This window comes from Panulirus ornatus, chromosome 12 (genome assembly GCF_036320965.1).
Source record: "Panulirus ornatus isolate Po-2019 chromosome 12, ASM3632096v1, whole genome shotgun sequence".
NCBI classification, from domain to species: Eukaryota; Metazoa; Arthropoda; class Malacostraca; order Decapoda; family Palinuridae; genus Panulirus; species Panulirus ornatus.
In genome coordinates, this window is record NC_092235.1 from 45788308 (window position 1) to 45809814 (window position 21507).

The 21507-nt window shown below is 40.9% G+C and overlaps 1 protein-coding gene across 2 annotated transcripts in view; it reads left to right on the forward strand.

The window, feature by feature from the left end:
- LOC139752032 (uncharacterized) overlaps positions 1–21507 on the forward strand; it is a 64985-nt gene that overhangs the window by 28619 nt on the left and 14859 nt on the right. Inside the window, exons 2-3 of one of the 2 annotated variants that reach the window (XM_071667823.1) lie at positions 4510–4595; positions 17383–17509. In XM_071667823.1, the coding sequence (XP_071523924.1) occupies positions 4510–4595; positions 17383–17509 (213 nt within the window). Of the gene's footprint in view, positions 1–4509; positions 4596–17382; positions 17510–18056; positions 18130–21507 lie in introns of those variants that run through there. The other variant, XM_071667824.1, reaches the window with a different exon arrangement.

Consider the following 21507-nt stretch of genomic DNA (forward strand, 5'->3'; position numbering starts at 1 on the left):
TTTGTGGAATATCCTCACCTGGCCCCACTCTATTCCTTCTTTTGGAAAATTAAAAAAAAAACGAGAGGGGAGGATTTCCAGTCTCCCGCTCCCTCCCCTTTTAGTTGCCTTCTATGCCTTGCAGGGAATACGTGGGAAGTATTCTTAATCCCCTATCCCCAGGGATATACATGAAATAATCATGGAAATTATCTCATAATGCATCCTTAGCTGACAGACACCCAATAACTTCAAAATGAAGAATAACACAATCTTTTTAAAATCACATAATTAATCAAAGGGCTTAATGGTCCCCAAACAATATTTCAACCCAAGATTCATATTCAGCATGAAAAACAGTCCTTACACTGAAGTTTTCAAGCAAATCTAGTGCCCTCTAAAAAATATAAAAAATTTTGGACAATAAATAGTACAGGGTATTTTTTAGCCCAAAAAACTTTCATTTAAAACTGTAATATAGCATAATGAAACACTTCTATACTTGAAATAATCATGGATAATATTGCATAATGCTTCCCCTAGCAGACTGATACCCGTTAAATATGAAATTAATAATGACACAATCTTCTTAAAATATTATATGCATTATACTTTGTCGCTGTCTGTTGCGCCAGCGAGGTAGCTCAAGGAAACAGAATGGCCCAAACCACCCACACACGCATTCATATCCATACATGCCCACATATACATACATATACATACACAGACATACACACATATACACATGTACACATTCATACCCACTGCCCTCATCCATTCCCGTCACCACCCCACCACACATGAAATGGCACCCCCCCCCCACGCACGCGCGCGCATGTGCGAGGTAGTGCTAGGAAAAGATAGCGCGAGGAAAAGACAACAAAGGCCACATCCGTTCACACTCATGTACATATTCATATTTACTCACTTTCATCCATTCCTGGAACCACCCTGCCCCATAGGAAACAGTTTTGCCACCCCTTGCATCAGTGACGAAGCACTAGGAAGCAGATGAAGAAAGGTCACATCCATGCATGAATTGGCATGTGTAATGCACCAAAACCACAGCTCTCTATCTACATCCAAGCCCTACATGGTTTACCTTCCTATGGTTTACCCCAGATGTTTCAGTCCATTGACAGTGTGTAGACTGCAGTATACTACATCATCTCATTTCATTCTATGCCATGCATCCCTTTCACCTTTCTGCATGTTCAGGACCCAAATGCTCAAAATCTTTGGCACTCCATCCTTCCCTCTTCAATTTGGTCTCCCAGTCCCCTTGTTTCCTCCATTTCTGACATATAAATTCTCTTTGTCAGTTTCTCTTCTCATTCTCTCCATATGTCTGCACCATTTCAACACACTCTTCTGCTTTCTCAACCACACACTTTTTATTACCACACATCTCTCTTATCCTTTCAGTACTTACTCAGTCGACCACCTCACACCACATATTGTCCTCCGGACAACTCCATCCATAGCCCATGCCTTGCAGTCATGTAATAACGTTGGAACTGCTATTCCTTCAAACATACCCATTTTTGCTCTACAAGATAATGTTTCTCTTTCCACACATTCCTCATCACTTCCAGAACCTTCACTCCCTACCCCACCCTGTGACTCACATCTGCTTCTGTGGTTCCACTTGCTGCCAAGCCCACTCCCAAATATCTAGAACACTTCACTCTCTCCATTTACACTTACCTCTCAACCAACTTGTGCCTCAACCCTGCTGAACCTAATAACCTTGCTGTTATTTGCATTTACTCTCAAGTTTCTCTGTTCACACGTTCTTCCAAACTCGGCCGCCAACCTCTGCAGTTACTCACTCGAATCTGCTACCAGTGCTGTATCATTGGCAAACGTACATCCCAGGCTCTCTCATCCCCAGCAGACTGCACACTCACCCCTTTCTCCAAGAGTCTTGCATTTACCACCATCACCACCCCATCCACAAACAAATTAAACAACCATGGTGACATCACACACCCCTGCCACAGACTAACTTTCACTAGGAACCATTCACTCCCCTCTCTTCCTACTTGTACACACACTGTAAACCCTTGATAAAAACTTTTCACTGCTCCCACACCATGTATTCTCAAGACCTTCCACAAAGTATATCTATCAACCCTATTCAAATGCCTTCTCCAGATCCATAAATGCCATGTATAAATCCATCTGTTTTTCTAGATATTTCTCTCACACTTTCTTCAAAGCAAACACCTGATCACACATCATCAACCACTTTTGAAACCACACTGCTTCTCCCCAATCTAATGCTCTGTACATGCCTTCACCCTCTCAATCAATACCCTGCCTTAAGATTTTCCAGGTATACTCAACACTTATGCCTCTGTAATTTGAACACACACATTTATCCCCTCTGCCTTTATATAATGGTACTTACATGCATCCCTCCAGTGCTCTGGCACTTCACCATGATCTATACATACAGTGAATATCCTCACCAATCAGTCAGTAACCCAGTCACCCCATCCTTCAAAATACTCCATCACTATCTGTTATCACTTCCCCTTTTGCTCCCTACCCTGATGTCCCCATTGGTTTTCTTGTCTTTCACACATTATTTACCTCCTTCCGAGACATCTTTTTATTTTCCCTAAATTTAAAGATACTCTGTGACCCAAGCTCTCATTTGCCCTCTTTTTCAACCCCTGCATTTTCCTCTTGACCTCCTGCCACTTTCTCTTATACATCTCTCAATCATGTGCACCACTCCTTCCTTGTAAGTACTACCCAAATGCCTCTCTTTTCCCTTTCACTAGCAGCTTTGCTTCCTCATCCCACCATCCACTACCCATTTTAATCTGCCCACCTCCCACCTTTCACATGCCACATGTATCTCTTGCACATGCCCTCACAGCTTCCCTAAATACCTCCCATTCCTCGCCCACTCCCCTCATTTCATTTTCTCTCACTTTTTGCTATTCTTCACTCAATCTCTCCTGACATTTTTTTCACACAAATCTTTCCAAGCTCACTTACTTTCACTACTCTCTTCTTCCCGACACTGTATCTTCTTTTAAAAAGTCTACAAAACTTCACATGCACCTCCACAAGATAGTGATCCGACATCCCACCAGCTGCCCCTCTCAGCATATTTACATCCAAATTATCTCATAGATTCCTATAGATTAATACATAATCTCATATTGCCCATTGACCGTCTGTTCTACTTTTTTCTTTCTTTCATACTATTCGCCATTTCCCACGATAGCGAGGTAGTGTTAAGAACAGAGGACTGGGCCTTTGAGGAATATCCTCACCTGGCCCCCTTCTCACATACGTATGATTTTTTATTCCCAATCATCCATCTTTTTTTCAGCACACAACTCCACAAGCTCTTCACCATTTCCATTCATAACACTGAATACCCCATGCGCACCAATTATACCCACTGCCACATTACTTACCTTTGCGTTTAAATCACCCATCACTAATACGCGGTCTCATGAATCAAAACTGCTGACACACTCGCTCAGTTGCTCCTAAAACACTAGCATCTCATGATTTTTCTTCTCATAGCTAGGTGCATAAGCACCAATAATAACCCCTCTTGCCATCCACTTTCAGTTTTACCACATTAATCTAGAATTGACTTTCTTACACTCTATCACACTCCCACAATTCTTGCTTCAAGAGTAGTGCAACGCCTTCCCTAGCTCTTGTCCTGTCACCAACTTTACTCCCAAGATATTTCCAAACCATTCTTCCCCTTTACCCTTGAGCTTCATTTCACTCAGAGCCAGGTCATCCAGGTTTCTTTCCTCAAACATACTACCTATTTCGCCTTTCTTCTCATCTTGGTTACATCCATACACATTCAGACACCCCAATCTGAGCCTTCGAGGAGGATGAGCACTCTTTGCCTGATTTCTTATGTTTCCTTTTTCAGAAATTTAAATATAAGAAAGGGAGGGTTTCAAGTCTCTTGCTCCTGCTCCCTTTAATCACCTATGACTCGTGGGAATGCGGAGGTGAATTCTTTCTCCCCTCCTGGTGTATATACTGTAGTTTTTCACTAGTATTATATTTGATACTGTCTTATTAATAACAAAACCACCCTAACCTCCATTATTTACATTGTTTAATTTACAAATGTATTATTTACCTGACTAATTTAAGTTTGTAATTTTTGCATAAATGAAGAGGTGCTTGTTTTGATAATCTATGTTGAGAATGGGTTTTTGAAAGGACTCTGTTAGGAGGTGAAATCATATGTACCCAGTCTTCGTTTTATGCCAGATCATCACATGCGATTTTGCTATCCTGCGAGAAACATACTTAAATTTACTTCTACATTCCTCTCTTTATGTGATCATGATTTGCTGTTGTATGGGTAATTGTAGTAGAAAGTGTGCCAAAACTCCCATTTTCCTCAATTCTTATTGGTTCTCTATATTTGATTTCTCTTTGTGTGAGGCTTTCACAAAGCATAATCCCTGCATAAAGTGAAGGACAGGTGTATTTCTAAATTGTTCACCACACTGATCATCTTTTCAGGGGAACAGAAGGTTTTCCATGTCCAGCATGTGGCAAACATTTTTCTACCTTACTGAAGCTCCAGATGCATGAGGTCAGGCATACTGGTATGTATTCATTTTTTTTATGACTTCTGAACTATTTTTTTCTTCCTTGTCCAATTTTATCCATTTATTTCTGTCGCAGTCATGACTTAAATAGTTATCTACCTGACTACCCTACCAGTCATTTAGATTTCTGTGTTTATCTCCGTTATATCCTACCAAGCCAGGGATAATCGATGTGTGAGTGTGTCAGCTTTGGGGCATTCCATATTTTGGGTTGTGGGAGTATCTTTTTGTATCTTCCCAAACTGGAGTACAGCCATCCCTCTTTCTGACCTGGAAATGCTTTTCTGGAAAATGGCATTCAAGTCAGAATTGCTTAAAAGAACTAGTGGTATCAATGAGTAAAATGGGGATGCATTCCAGACTCCCAAACCCAGACCCCATTTCTTCAAAACAAGAACTTTGAAAAGTTTTTGACATTGAAACTGTCCTGATTAACAATAAAAACTGAATAAAAATGATGCCAGTCCAATGTTTTCGTTTTCTACTCTTAAATATGGTGAATGATAGACTGATAGTAACAACTAGGATTCTTAAAGTGATGGTGATGCAGAGATGTGTGGTTCATTAGGGAGGTTGGTTGAAGCAGAGCCGTGCTCAACTTTGTGGTTGAAGGGATATCAATAAGCACCTATGATCTAGCAAGGGTACTAGTGCAGTAAAGTGGAATTACAGGATGAGCTTCTATGGCATAACTGCTAGCAGCACTCAGGCCTTTTGAGTATCCCCAGTTTTGTTTCTAATATTAACATTTTCTTATGCTTTTTCACTGGGGGTTCTTGAGTAGGACTTCATGGATGTTGCAGGGGAGTGCCACAGCTATGGAAACTGATGAAATTATGATCACATAGAAGCATGTATATGAGAAATACTTAGGAAAAACAAATGGATTTGTATGTAGCATTTATGGATCTGGAGAAGGCATATGATAGAATTGATAGAGATGCTCTGTGGAAGGTATTAAGAGCATATGGTGTGGAAGGTAATTTGCTAGAAGCAGTGAAAAGTTTTTATCAAGGATGTAAGGCATGTGTACAGTTAGGAAGAGAGGAAAGTGATTGATTCCCAGTGAATGTTGGTTTGCAGTAGGGGTGCATTTTGTCTCCATGGTTGTTTAATTTGTTTAAGGTTGGGGTTGTTAGGGAGGTGAATGCAAGAGTTTGTGGAGAGGGGCAAGTATGCGGTCTGTTGTCGATGAGAGGGCTTGGGAAGTGAGTCAGTTGTTGTTCGCTGATGATACAGCGCTGGTGGGTGATTCAGGAGAGAAACTGCAGAAGCTGATGACTGAGTTTGGTAAAGTGTGTAAAAGAAGAAAGCTGAGAGTAAATGTGAATAAGAGCAAGGTTATTAGGTTCAGTAGGGTTGAGGGATAAGTCATTTGGGAGGTAAGTTTGAATGGAGAAAAACTGGAGGAAGTGAAGTGTTTTAGATATTTTGGAGTGGATTTGGCAGCAGATGGAACCATGGAAGCAGAAGTGAGTCACAGGGTGGGGGAGGGGGCAAAGGCTCTGGGAGCCTTGAAGAATGTGTGGAAGGCAAGAACATTATCTCAGAGCAAAAATGGGTATGTTTGAAGGAATATTTGTTCCAACAATGTTATATGGTTGCGAGGCGTGGGCTATAGATAGAGTTGTGCGGAGGAGGGTGGATGTGCTGGAAATGAGATGTTTGAGGACAATATGTGGTGTGAGGTGGTTTGATCGAGTAAGTAATGAGAGGGTAAGAGAGATGTGTGGTAATAAAAAGAGTGTGGTTGAGAGAGTAGAAGAGGGTGTATTGAAATTGTTTGGTCACATGGAGAGAATGAATGAGGAAAGATTGACAAAGAGGATAAATGTGGCAGAGGTGGAGGGAATGAGGAGAAGTAGGAGACCAAAGTGGAGGTGGAAGGATGGAGTGAAAATGGCTTTGAGCGATCGGGGCCTGAACTTACAGGAGGGTGAAAGGCATGCAAGGAATAGAGTGAATTGGAACGATGTGGTATACTGGGGATGACGTGCTGTCATTGGATTGAACCAGGGCTTGTGAAGCATCTGGGGTAAACCATGGAAAATTTTGTGGGGCCTGGATATGGGAAGGGAGCTGTGGTTTCAGTGCATTATACATGACAGCTAGAGACCGAGTGTGAATGAATGTGGCCTTTGTTGTCTTTTCCTAGCGCTACCTCGCACGCATGCGGGGGGAGGGGGTTGTCATTTCATGTGTGGCAAGGTGGCAATGGGAATTAATGAAGGCAGCAAGTATGAATTATGTACATGTGTATATATGTATATGTCTGTATGTACACATATGTATACGTTGAAATGTATAGGTGTGTATATGTGCGTGTGTGGATGTGTATGTATATACATATGTATGTGGGTGGGTTGGGCCATTCTTTCGTCTGTTTCCTTGAGCTACCTCCTAATGCGGGAGACAGCGACAAAGTATAATAAATAGAATGAATACTTATTATATACAAAGACAGAACATTAATTACATGAATAAACGAAGAAATTACCTTCTTTTCATCCAAAATAAAACAATAATACTGGTTAAATTTTTTCTTTTATTACAAATATTTTTACAGTAGTAACACTGTTCATCACATTTTCTGAAAAAATGATGCGTGTCTATGATGTGTGGTATTTTTTCCAAATGTGTTATAGGTTCCTGGTGACATCTATAGATATGATATTTTTTAAGGCCAAGCCTTAATTGAAATACAGAGAGAATTATGAAAGGAAAAGAAAAGACAAGGGAATGTATTTACAAATTTTGGAGGAAGTGATAAACCTTTCTTTTAAAATATGGCACGGCATAGTTATTGAGAGAGACATGAGAAGGTTGAGAGTTCCAAAGCTTCAATTACACGTGTAGGGAAAGAAGCAAGCATGAAAACAGCCCATCCTTGAGTTCCAATGGCCAGAAAGTGATAATGTGATGCAGAAGTTTGATGAGTGGAATCATATGTCATTTGGAAATCTAAACAAGGGTGTGAAGGTTTAAACTCATGATGATAGCACAGAGGCTCACATTACTGTGTTCAGTTACAATGGCTACAAAGTGAGAGTTAATGGGGCATGATTTTTCTCTCAGTATCCAGAATATGTACCATATCGGTCACCCTTGTGCACCAACAGTCTAGGTTGGAAAGGATGTATAACTATCCTGCTTTTTAAATGGTTTCTGTGCTATTAATTTGTCATTTGTACAAATTCTAAATGGTTTCTGTGCAAAATATTTTGCATGTAAACAATCTGTTCTTTACTACAGTCTTTTTCAGTTACTCAGCAAGTTCTAACTTTGAATGCAGAGGAAGGACATGATGTGCATACAAGACATACATTGCACTTCACCTTCTTTGAAGCCACAGATAAACATTTTGATTTGCTTAAGTTTCTCTACCAATTACCACAGAAAGTCTGTTATTTACAGTTGCTGTTTCTATTATTAAATTTTGTCACTGTCTCCTGTGTTAGCAAGGTATTGCAAGGAAACAGGTGAAAGAATGGCCCAACCCACCCACATACACATGTATATACATACACGCTCACACATGCACATATACATACCTATACATTTCAACATATACATACACAGACATATACATATATACACACGTACATACTCATACTTGCTGCCTTCATCCATTCCCATCGCCACACATGAAAATGGCACACCCCTCCGCCCTACGCTTGTGTGAGGTAGCGCTAGGAAAAGACAACAAAGGTGACATTCATTCACACTCGGTCTCTTGCTGTCATGTGTAATGCACTGAAACCACAGCTCCCTTTCCATTGACAGCACATTGACCCCAGTATCCACATCGTTCCAATTCACTCTATTCCTTGCATGCCTTTCACCCTCCTGCATCTTCAGGCCCCGAATGCTCAAAATCTTTTTCACTCCATCCTTCCACCTCCAATTTGGTCTCCCACTTCTTGTTCCCGTCACCTCTGACACATATATCCTCTTGGTCAATCTTTCCTCCCTCATTCTCTCCATGTGACCAAACCATTTCAAAACACCGTTTTCTGCTCCCTCAACCACACTCTTTTTATTACCACACATCTGTCTTACCCTTTCATTACTTATTCGATCAAACCACCTCACACCACATATTGTCCTCAAACATATTGTCCTCAAACATCTCCTTTCCAACATATCCACCCTCCTTTGCACAACTCTATCTATAGCCTTCGCCTCGCAACCATATAACATTGTTGGAACCATTATTCCCACATACATACCCATTTTTGCTTTCCGAGATAATGATCTTGCCTTCCACACATTTTTCAACGCTCCCAGAATTTTTGCCCCTCCCCCACCCTGTGACTCACTTCCGCTTCCATGGTTCCATCCGCTGCCAAATCCACTCCCGGACATCTAAAACACTTCACTTCCTCCAGTTTTTCTCCATTTGAACATACCTCCCAATTGACTTTTCCCTCAACCCTACTGTATCTAATAACCTTTCTCTTATTCACATTTACTCTCAGCTTTCTTCTTTCACACACTTTACCAAACTCAGACACCAGCTTCTGCAGTTTCTCACTGAAATCAGCCACCAGTGCTGTATCATCATTAAACAACAGCTGACTCACTTCCCAAGCACTCTTATCCACAACAGACTGCATACTTGCCCCTCTCTCCAAAACTCTTGTATTCACTTCCCTACCAACCCCATCCATAAACAAATTAAACAGCCATGGAGACATTACACACCTCTGCCGGAAACCGACATTCACTGAGAACTAATCACATTCCTCTCTTCCTACTCGTACACATGCCTTACATCCTCGATAAAAACTTTTCACTGCTTTTAGCAACTTTTCTCCCATACCATATACTTTTAATGCCTCCCACAGAGCATCCCTATCAACTCTATCATATGCCTTCTCCAGATCCATAAATGCTACATACAAATCCATTTGTTTTTCTAAGTATTTCTCACATACATTCTTCAACACAAACATCTGATCCACACATCCTCTACCACTTCTGATACCACACTGCTCTTCCCAAATCTGATGCTCTGTACATGCCTTCACCCTCTCAATCAATACCCTCCCATATAATTTCCCATGAATTCTCAACAAACTTATACCTCTTTAATTTGAACACTCACCTTTATCTCCTCTGTACAATGGAACAACACAGTCACCCTCTTTTTTGATAAATTCCACAGCAAGTGTTTTAGATATCTGGGAGTGGATGTGGCAGCGGATGGAACCATGGAAGCGGAAGTAAGTCACAGGGTGGGGGAGGGGGCGAAGGTTCTGGGAACATTGAAGAATGTGTGGAAGGCGAGAACGTTATCCTGGAGAGGAAAAATGGATATGTTGTAAGGAATAGTGACTTTAACAATGTTGTATGGTTGTGAGGCATGGGCTATAGATACTGTTGTGTGGAGGAGGGTGGATGTGTTGGAAATGAGATGTGGTGTGAGGTGGTTTGATCGAGTAAATAATGAAAGGGTAGGAGAGATGTTTGGTAATAAAAAGAGTGTGGTTGAGAAAGCAGAAAAGATTGTTTTGAAATGGTTTGGTCACATGGAGAGAATGAGTGAGGAAAGATTGACAAAGAGGATGTATGTGTCAGAGGTGGAGGGAATGAGGAGAAGTGGGAGGCCAAGTTGGAGGTGGAAAGATGGAGTGATCAGGGCCTGAACATGCAGGAGGGTGAAAGGCGTGCAAGGAATAGAGTGAATTGGAAAGATGTGGTATACCGTGGTCAGTGTGCTGTCAATGGATTTAACCAGGGCATGTGAAGCATCTGGAGTAAACCATGGAAAGTTTTGTGGGGCCTGGATGTGGAAAGGGAGCTGTGGTTTCGGTGCATTATACGTGATAGCTAGAGACTGAGTGTGAACGAATGAGGCCTTTGTTGTCTTTTCCTAGCGCTACCTCGCGCACATGCGGGGGTAGGGGGTTGTTACTTCATGTGTGGTGAGGTGGCAGTGGGAATGAATAAGAGCAGACTATGAATTATGTACGTGTATATATGTCTGTGTGTGTATATATATGTATACTTTGAGATGTATAGGCATGTATATGTGCGTGTGTGGACGTGTATGTATATACATGTGTATGTGGGTGGGTTAGGCCATTCTTTCGTCTGTTTCCTTGCGTTACCTCGCTAACGCAGGAGACAGCAACAAAGTATGACATATATGATAATATATATATTATTTACTGTACCTGGTGGCCTTGCTCTTATTCACATTTGCTCTTAGCTTTCATCTTTCACACACTTTGCCGGGCTCAGTCGCCAGCTTCTGCAGTTTCTCACGTGGGTCGGCCACCGGCGCTGTGTCGTCGGCGAGCAGCAACTGACTCGCTTCTCGGGCTCTCTCATCCGCAGCAGACTTCGTGCTTGCCCCTCTTTCCAAGACTCTTGCATTCACCTCCCTAGCAGCCCCATCCATGGGCATGTTGGGCAACCATGGAGACATATATATATATATATCCCTGGGGATAGGGGAGAAAGAATACTTCCCATGTATTCCCTGCATGTTGTAGAAGGCAACTAAAAGGGAAGGGAGCGGGGGGCTGGAAATCCTCCCCTCTTTTTTTTTTTTTTTTTCCAAAGGAAGGAACAGAGAAGGGGGCTGCATGAGGATGTTTCCTCAGAGGCCTGTCCTCTGTTCTTAACGCTACCTTGCTGACGCGGGAAATGGCGAATAGTATGAAAGAAAGATATATTATTATTATACTTAAATGCTATCTTCTGTGTTAGGAAGGTAGTGCAAAGAAACAGACGAGGAATGGCCCAACCCACCTATATACACATGAACATACAAAACATGCACACACACACATATACATTTCAACATATACATACATATGCATATATACACTTATATACACTTGCTGCCTTCATCCATTCCTGTCGCCACTTTGCCACACATGAAATAATATTCCCCAACCTTCCAGCGAGGTAGTGCCAGGAAAAGACAAAAAAGGCCACATTCATTCAAGCTTAGTCTCTAGCTGTCATGTGTTATGCACCGAAACCTCACCTCCCTTTTCACATCCAGGCCCCACAGACCTTTCCATGTTTTACCCCAGACGCTTAACATGCCCTGGTTCAATCCATAGACAGCACATTGACCCTGATATACCACATCGTTCCAATTCACTTTATTCCTTGCATGCCTTTCACACCTGTATGTTCAGGCCCTGATCACTCAAAATCTTTTCCACTCCATCCTTCCACCTCCAGTTTGATCTCCTGCTTCTTCTTCCCTCCATCTCTGACACATATATTCTCTTGTCAATCTTTCCTCACTCATTGTCTCCATGTCTCCAAACCATTTCAACACACCCTCTTCTGCTCTCTCAACCACACTCTTTTTATTACCACACATCTCTCTTTCCCTTTCATTAATTACTCAATCAAACCACCTCACACCAAATATTGTCCTCAAACATCTCATTTCCAACACAAACACTTCCGCACAGCCCTATCTATATCCCATGCCTTGCAACCATATGACATTGTTGGAACCAATATTCCTTCAAACATGCCCATTTTTGCTCTCTAAGATCAGATTCTCACCTTCCACACATTCTTCAACGCTCCCAGAACCTATTCCCCCTCCCCTACCCTGTGATTCTCCTCTGCTTCCATGGTTCCATCCACTTCTAAGTCCACTCACAGATATCTAAAACACTTCACTTCCACCAGTTTTGATTGAGAGGGTAAAGGCATGTACAGAGCATCAGATTGGGGAAGAGCAGTGTAGTGTCAGAAGTGGTAGAGGATGTGTGGATCAGGTGTTTGCTTTGAAGAATGTATGTGAGAAATACTTCGAAAATCAAATGGATTTGTATGTAGTATTTTTAGATCTGGAGAAGGCATGAGACAGAGTTGATAGAGATGCTTTCTGGAAGGTATTAAGAGTATATGATGTGGGAGGCAAATTGCTAGAAGCAGTGAAAAGTTTTTATCAAGGATGTAAGGCGTGTGTACGAGTAGGAAGAGAGGAAAGCGATTGGTTCCCAGTGAATGTCGGTTTGTGGCAGGGATGCGTGATGTTTCCATGGTTGTTTAGTTTGTTTATGGATGGGGTTGTTAGGGAGGTAAATGCAAGAGTTTTGGAGAGAGGGGCAAGTATGAAGTCTGTTGTGGATAAGAGGGCTTAGGAAGTGAGTCAATTGTTTTTTGCTGATGATACAGCACTGGTGGCTGATTCGGGTGAGAAACTGCAGAAGTTGGTGACTGAGTTTGGTAAAGTATGTGAAAGAAGAAAGCTAACAATATATGTGAGTAAGAGCAAGGTAATTAGGTTCAGTTGGGTTGAGGGACAAGTTAACTGGGAGGTAAGTTTGAATGGAGAAAAACTGGAGGAAGTGAAGTGTTTTAGATATCTGGGAGTGGATTTGGCAGTGGATGGAACCATGGAAACTGTAGTGAGTCACAGGGTTGTGGAGGGGGTGAAGGTTCTGGTAGCATTGAAGAATGTGTGGAAGGCGTGAACATTATCTCAGAGCAAAAATGGGTAGTTTGAAAGAATAGTGGTTCCAACAATGTTATATGGTTGCGAGGCATGGGTTATAGATAAGGTTGTGGGGAGGAGGATGGGTGTGTTGGGAAATGAGATGTTTGAGGACAATATTTGGTGTGAGGTGGTTTGATCGAGTAAGTAATGAAAGGGTAAGAGAGATGTGTGGTAATAAAAAGAGTGTGGTTGAGAGAGCAGTAGATGTATTGAAGTGGTTTGGTCACATAGTGAGAATGAGTGAGGAAAGATTGACAAAGAGGATATATGAGTCAGAGATGGAGGGAACAACGAGAAGTGGGAGACCAAATTGGAGGTGGAAGGATGGAGTGAAAAAGATTTTGAACGATCGGGGCCTTAACATACAGGAGGGTGAAAGACATGCAAGGAATAGAGTGAATTGGAACGATGTGGTATACCGGGGTCGACATGCTGTCAGTGGATTAAACCAGGGCATGTGAAGCATCTGGGGTAAACCATGGAAATTTTTTTGGGGCCTGGATGTGGAACGGGAGCTGTGGTTTCGGTGTGTTACACATGACAGCTAGAGACTGAGTTTGAACAAATGTGGCCTTTGTTGTCTTTTCCTAGCGCTACCTCGCGCATGTGACGGGCAAGTATGAATATGTACATGTGTATATATGTTTATGTCTTTGTATGTATATGTATGTTTACGTTGAAATGTATAGGTATCTATATGTGGATGTGTGGGCGTTTATGTATATACCTGTGTATGTGGGTGGGTTGGGCGATTCTTTTGTCTATTTCATTGTGGTATCTCGCTAACGGAAGACAGCGACTAAGTATAATAAAAGATAAATAAATAGACAAATATTCAGTTCTATTATACTTAGTCGCTGTCTCCCGCGTTAGCAAGGTAGCGCAAGGAAACATACGAAAGAATGGCCCAACCCACCCACATACACATGTATATACATAAACGCCCATACACGCTCATATACATACCTATACATTTGAATGTATAGATACATATACATACACAGACATATACATATATACACATGTACATATTCATACTTGCTGCCTTTATCCATTCCCATCGCCTCCCCGCCACACATGAAATGGTACCCCCCCTACCCCCTGCGCGTGCAAGGTAGCACTATGGAAAGACAACAAAGGCCACATTTGTTCACACTCAGTCTCTTGCTGTCATGTGTAATGCACCAAAACCACAGCTCCCTTTCCACATCCAGGGCCCACTTAACTTTACATGGTTTACCCCAGATGCTTCACATTCCCTGGTTCAATCCATTGACAGAATGTTGACCCCGGTATGCCACATTGTTCCAATTCACTCTATTTCTTGCACGCCTTTCACCCTCCTGTATGTTCGGGCCCTGTTCGCTCAAAATCTTTTTCACTCCATCTTTCCACCTCCAGTTTCGTCTCCCGCTTCTCCTTCTTCCCTCCACCTCTGACACATATACCCTCTTTGTCAATCTTTCCTCCCTCATTCTTTCCATGTGTCCAAACCATTTCAACACCCCCTCTTCTGTTCTCTCAACCACACTCTTTTTCGTACCACACATCCCTCTTACCCCTTCATTACTTGATCAAACCACCTCATGCCTTATATTGTCCTCAAACATATCATTTCTAACACATCCACTCTTCTCCATACAACCTTATCTACAGCCAGTGCCTCGTAGCCATATAATATTGTTGGAACTAATATTTCTTTAAACATACCCATTTTTGCTCTCTCAGATAATGTTCTCGCTTTCCACACATTCTTCTACGCTCCCAGAACCATTGCCCCCTCCTGCACCCTGTGACTCACTTTCGCTTCCATGGTTCCATCTGCTGCTAAGTCTACTCCCAGACATCTAAATCACTTCACTTCCTCCAGTTCTCCATTCAAAATTACCTCCCAATTAACTTGCTTGTCACCCCTACTTAACCTAATAACCTTGCTTTTATATACATTTACTCTCAACTTTCTCTTTTCACACACTTTACCAAACTCAGTCACCAACCTCTGCAGTTTCTCTCCCGAATCAGCCACCAGTGCTGTATCATCAGTGAACAACAACTGACTCACTTCCCAAACCCTCTCATCCACAACAGACTGCATACTTGCCCTTCTCCAAAACTCTTGCATTCACTTCCCTTACCACCCCATCCATAAACAAATTAAACAACCTTGGAGATATCACGCACCACTGCCACACACCGACATTCACTGGGAACCAATCACTTAGTACCCTCCCATACAACTTACCAGGTACACTCAACAAATTTATATCTTAGTTTGAACACTGACCTTTATTGCCCGTGCCTTTATAAAGTGGCACTATACATGCATTCCACTAATCCTTAGGCATCTCACCATGATCCATACATACAATGATATCCTTAACAATCAATCAACAACACAGTCACCCCCTTTTGTAATAAATTCAACAGCAGTACCATCCACTCCTGCTGCCTTGCCGCATTTCATCTTTTGCAAGGCTTTCACCACCTCTTCCCTCTTCACCAAGGCATTCTCCATGACTCACGCCACATACCACCCTGACCAGAACACCCTAAATCTGCCACTCTATCTTCAAAAACATTTACAATATTTTTTCAAGTGGAGGGAACAAGGAGAACTGGGAGACCAAATTGGAGATGGAAGGATTGAGTGAAAAAGATTTTGAGCAATTGGGGCTAGAACATGCAGGAATGTGAAAGGCATGTACTGAATAGAGTAAATTGGAGTGATGTGGTATACTGGGGTCAACGTGCCATCAATAGACTGAACCAGGGCATGTGAAACATCCGGGGATACCTGATCTTTAATTATTGGAAGTTAGGTTATAGGTATGTGGAGGCCTTAGGAAGAGGAAAATTATACGAGTTGAAAGAGGACTGTAAAAGTGAGTGAACTTGGAAAAGAGGCTTTTGGGAAGAGATACCAGGAGAGATTGATTGTAGAATGTCAAAAGGCAAGAGTAAATTAAGCTTAGGAAGTGGGTGAGGAATGGGAGTTATTTATGGTATTGTTGCCTTCATGTGTGAGAGAACTATTTGGTATGTGCAAGGTGGGAGGTGTACAGATGAGTTATGGGGGTGAGAAAGTCTAGGTTACCTATAAAAGAGTAAAGATAAGCATATGGGCATTATTTGCATGGAAGGCATGCAGTTGATTGGAAGATATACAAGAGAAAGTGGCAGGAAGTCAAGAGGAAGGTGCAAGGCTGAAAGAGAGGGCAATTGAGAGTTGAAGTATGTGATAATCAGCAGACTATAGGGAGAATAAGAAAATGTTTTGGAAGGAGGTTAATAGTAAAAGAAAAAGAAGAGAGCCAATGGGAACATCAGTGATGGGGAAAATGGGGAATTGGCAACAGGCAGAAATGAGATGAAGAGGAAATAGAGTAGTTTATAAAGGGCTGTTAAAAGTGTTTGAGATAGGTTGGCAGATTTAGGATGTTTTGGATGTGAGAGAGTTTTGGAAAGTGGTTTGAAGAGTTGGTGAGAGTCTTGCATGAGATGAAATGTAGCAAAGTGGCTGGAGTGGGTGGGATTGCAGTTGAATTTGTTGAGAACGGGGTGAATGTGTTGCAAGCCTTATTTTCCAGACATTATGCTTATTCTTTTATATATTTTTTCAATTTTTTCTAGAATAAAGAGCTCTGTAATGAATTAGCTTTTTAGGGACGTCTACTAGTAGGGTTCATGTGTACCATAATATCTCGTTGATTTACAAAGGATGTAACCTTAGAAAATGGCACACATATCATATTCATATAATTAGACCTATTATTAAGTATTTTTAAGTCCACACAGGAAGAATATCTTGATCTTACTACCCCAAAACATGCAAAAGACAGCAGCCCATCCTGCCTGCTGTGCTGTTGTTGGCTATATACTAGAGTTGCAAAACTGTACACTATTGTTCATGTCCTATATGATGATTAGACAACAAAAAGTTGCACTATTTATAAAGGCCAACAGCTTAACACATAACTGTTTACATCCTTTGTGTGTTAAAGTCCTTAAAGTAAAGAAACAGTCCATTAACTATATGAAAATATTTGGGTATTAAATTGAAAGAATATTCCCTTAGATACATTTCTATCCTTTTTAAGGCCCCAGTCATGGACAGAAGTCCACATCAAGGCCAGGCCTTAATTGAAACATAAAGAGGTTAAGGAAAAGGAAAAAGAAGAGACAAGGAAGAGTATTTACAAATTTTGGAGGAAGTGAAAAACCTTAATCTAGGCTTAAACTTAACATATTTTTTATCCAATCATACCTAAATCAGAGTGCTTGATATTTCCTCTTTTCTTCCAGCTACAAAGCCATACAAGTGCCAGGAATGTTTTAGAGAATTTCCTACACTGAGCACTTTGAAACGCCATTACTTAGTTCACTGGGACTTAAGACCATTCTCATGTTCCACATGCAACAAGAGCTTTCGGTAAGTTACTCTACTTTGTTTAACTAATCCTTTGTGTTTTCTGTATATAAATCCTATGAGAGTGTAAAAAGAATGAAAGAATGTTGGGAGCATTGTTTCACATGATGCCCTTATTAGTCAGCATTCCTGAATGGATAGGTTACCTGAGGGATGTTTAGGTAAATTAAATGTCCTAATAATGTTACATATCCATAGTCCTTATATTTTTTCATACTTGTTTACCATTTTTCATGTTAGTGAGGTAGCCCAAGGAACAGTTGAAGAAATTGCCTCATTTTCTCACACCCATTCTCAGTGTCATGTTTAATCCTCTGAAACTAAGCCCCCTATCCACAACCATGCCCCACAGACCTTTCCATGTCTTCCCCAGCTACTTGAAATACCCTAGTTCAGTCTTTATACCAGCAGTAAATGAACTTCATGAGCCAATAGCTAACCAGGAATGAAAATGATATCTTACTATAGTTGGACAAAAAAAAATTAATGCTGTGTTCATGGTAGCCCACTGAAAATATTTCCAAAATATACGAATTTCTTATCCTTTAAGGTACAGAAGTTATGCTACCAACCATGTCTCCTGCATATAGAAAGCAACAGGAAGGTGTGGTCATAGGAGGCAGGTAATCCTTTACTTTTTTAATGTCTTTTTCTAAAAGTGGGAACAGAAGGAGCAAAGTGATTTTTTTCCCCAAGTCTCAACTCCTACTGCAATGTTTAAGGTTGGAAAGATGAGCATGAAACCAAATTTTTTAAATTCAACTGTCTGTTACACTGGAGTACATTGCTGCCATCTTTCACTGAGAAGTGTTTTATTCTTCTTTCCTGTACAACTTTTAATTTTCCTCATTGCATACTTGTGCTCTTTTTACAATCCTTAGATGGACAAATCCAATTAATAGAAGTCCCAGTAATCTAGACTCAACCTGTGTGAATCTCCAGATGGAACAGATAAAGAAACGTCTAGCTACTTTGTGGGTGAGGTGCATCTGGTTGTGTTTGAACGGTAATCGAAGTAATTTTAAATAAAGTAAATTTTCTTTACTTAAATGTAAAGGATAATCAAGGAATATTGTCAAAAGGACCTTCAGGAAAAGGAGCTATTGGCAGGAGAGGATATGAATGACAACTGTAAGATTTTAAAGTGGTATGATGATAATATATGAAGGTGTGGAGCCCATACATATGGCATGAATAGGCATTAGGATATTATGGTGTTTAGATTAAGATTAGGATGCGGAAGTGGATGGGAATAGGCAGTACATTTTGAGGATGTTGATAAGAAATATATGATGTGTTTTACTGACCAAAAGGATACATGTGAGCATTGCATTCAAGAATTTAACATATGTCGGTTTATACTGAGAGGAGATGTTATGATCAATATTTCTCCCAGACTTTTAAAATGTATTGATGAGGCAGCTAAAGTCTGGAGATAATGTATGTGGAACATTTTTAATTAATGTTTACAAGGGTGTATATAATTACAACTGGCACCTTTTCTCTTGAACATAAACTTATTAATACTGAATTGAAAGAAATTATGATCCTGCATACCATAAGCAATATTACACATCTAAAATAGGAAAAAGATAGTTATACACTCTGCTGGGAATGCTTCAGAAGACAGCAATAGAATCTTCAGAAGAAATGTAGGTAGGTGACTAAAGAAAATGCTGAATCAAACTAAAACAGATGATTATGGACAATGTGTAGCTGCAAAAGACAATAGCACTGAGAATCAACCAAGCTATTACTAAGTACTAAATGTTTTGTGTCAGCCTTTCCTAGGCAAAACCTCATCGTGGGCAGGGATACATTAGGTCAGTTGTTTTCAGTGAATGTAGGTTTGCGGCAGGGGTATGTGATGTCTCCATGGTTGTTTAATTTGTTTATGGATGGGGTTGTTAGGGAGGTGGATGCAAGAGTTTTGGAAAGAGGGGCAAGTATGCAGTCTGTTGTGGATGAGAGAGCTTGGGAAGTGAGTCAGTTGTTGTTCGCTGATGATACAGCGCTGGTGGCTGATTTATGTGAGAAACTGCAGAAGCTGGTGACTGAGTTTGGTAAAGTGTGTGAAAAAAGAAAGTTGAGAGTAAATGTGAATAAGAGCAAGGTTATTAGGTACAGTAGGGTTGAGGGTCAAGTCAATTGGGAGGTAAGTTTGAATGGAGAAAACTGGAGGAAGTGAAGTGTTTTAGATATCTGGGAGTGGATTTGGCAGTGGATGGAACCATGGAAGCGGAAGTGAATCATAGGGTGGGGGAGGGGGCAAAAATTCTGGGAGCCTTGAAAAATGTGTGGAAGTCGAGAACATTATCTCGGAAAGCAAAAATGTGAATGTTTGAAGGAATAGTGGTTCCAACAATGTTGTATGGTTGCGAGGCATGGGCTATGGATAGAGTTGTGTGCAGGAGGGTGGATGTGCTGGAAATGAGATGTTTGAGGACAATATGTGGTGTGAGGTGGTTTGATCGATTAAGTAATGTAAGGGTAAGAGAGATGTGTGGTAATAAAAAGAGTGTGGTTGAGAGAGCAGAAGAGGGTGCTTTGAAATGGTTTGGGCACATGGAGAGAATGAGTGAGGAAAGATTGACAAAGAGGATGTATGTGTCAGAGGTGGAGGGAATGAGGAGAAGTGGGAGACCAAATTGGAGGTGGAAAGATGGAGTGAAAAAGATTTTGAGTGCTCGGGGCTTGAACATGCAAGAGGGTGAAAGGCGTGCAAGGAATAGAGTGAATTGGAACGATGTGGTATACTGGGGTCGACGTGGTGTCAATGGATTGAACGAGGGCATGTGAAGCGTCTGGGGTAAACCATGGAAAGTTGTGTGGGGCCTGGATGTGGAAAGGGAGCTGTGGTTTCGGTGCATTATTACATGACAGCTAGAGACTGAGTGTGAACGAATGGGGCCTTTGTTGTCCTTTCCTAGTGCTACCTCGTACACATAAGGGGGGAGGGGGTTGTTATTTCATGTGTGGCTGGGTGGCGATGGAAATGAATAAAGGCAGACAGTATGAATTATGTACATGTGTATATATATGTATATGTCTGTGTGTGTATATATATGTATACGTTGAGATGTATAGGTATGTATATTTGCATGTTTGGACATGTATGTATATACATGTGTATGTGGGTGGGTTGGGCCATTCTTTCGTCTGTTTCCTTGCGCTACCTTGCTAACGCGGGAGACAGCGACAAAGCAAAATATATAAAAATAAATAAATAAATATTAGGTGTGTGCAAATTTTCCCATATATATATTAGGTGTGTGCAAATTGGTTCAGAAGTATGTAATGATTGGAAAACACAAGGAAATAAAGGCAGTGAGAATTAGGAAGTAATGACAATAAAGTTTTAACTGTAGAACCTAAACAGATTAGGAAACATAAATGTTTAATCCCAATACATTGTATCAGGTTTCAGGTCGTGGAATATGTATATCACATAACTTGTTCAACATATGACTGTAATCCTTAAGTCATCTAAACTCTAAAGGTTAATTTTCCTTGTTGTATTGGTTTTGCATGTATTAACTTAAGTTTGCTCAAGATTTGTTATGATGGAACAAAATACAAAGAGTATTTGTATTGAGTAATAACAAGGTGATAACAATAGATGTAAACCATTTTGAAAACAATTATCAAATTATATACAGTTTATAGTATCAGGGTCCCTGGCTTGGAATGTGAATGTCACAAAATTTATATTACCATATTTGTTTGGTAGGCAGGTGTAGACTTAAAGACAACATGGATTAATGGATTATTTTCCCATGATGTAATGGTCAACCTATGTGACTTGGTTCCTTGCTAATGTAGGTCAGCAAGCTGCCTTGTTAGTAAAGGTAACTTACTGATAAAGCAAAAGTCACCATAACTGGAGATCCATGCCTCAGCATGTGAAGTGTCTGGGGTAAACCATGGAAAGGTCTGAGGGGCCTGGATGTGGAAAGGGAGCTGTGATTTCGGTGCATTACACATGACAGCTAGAGACTGAG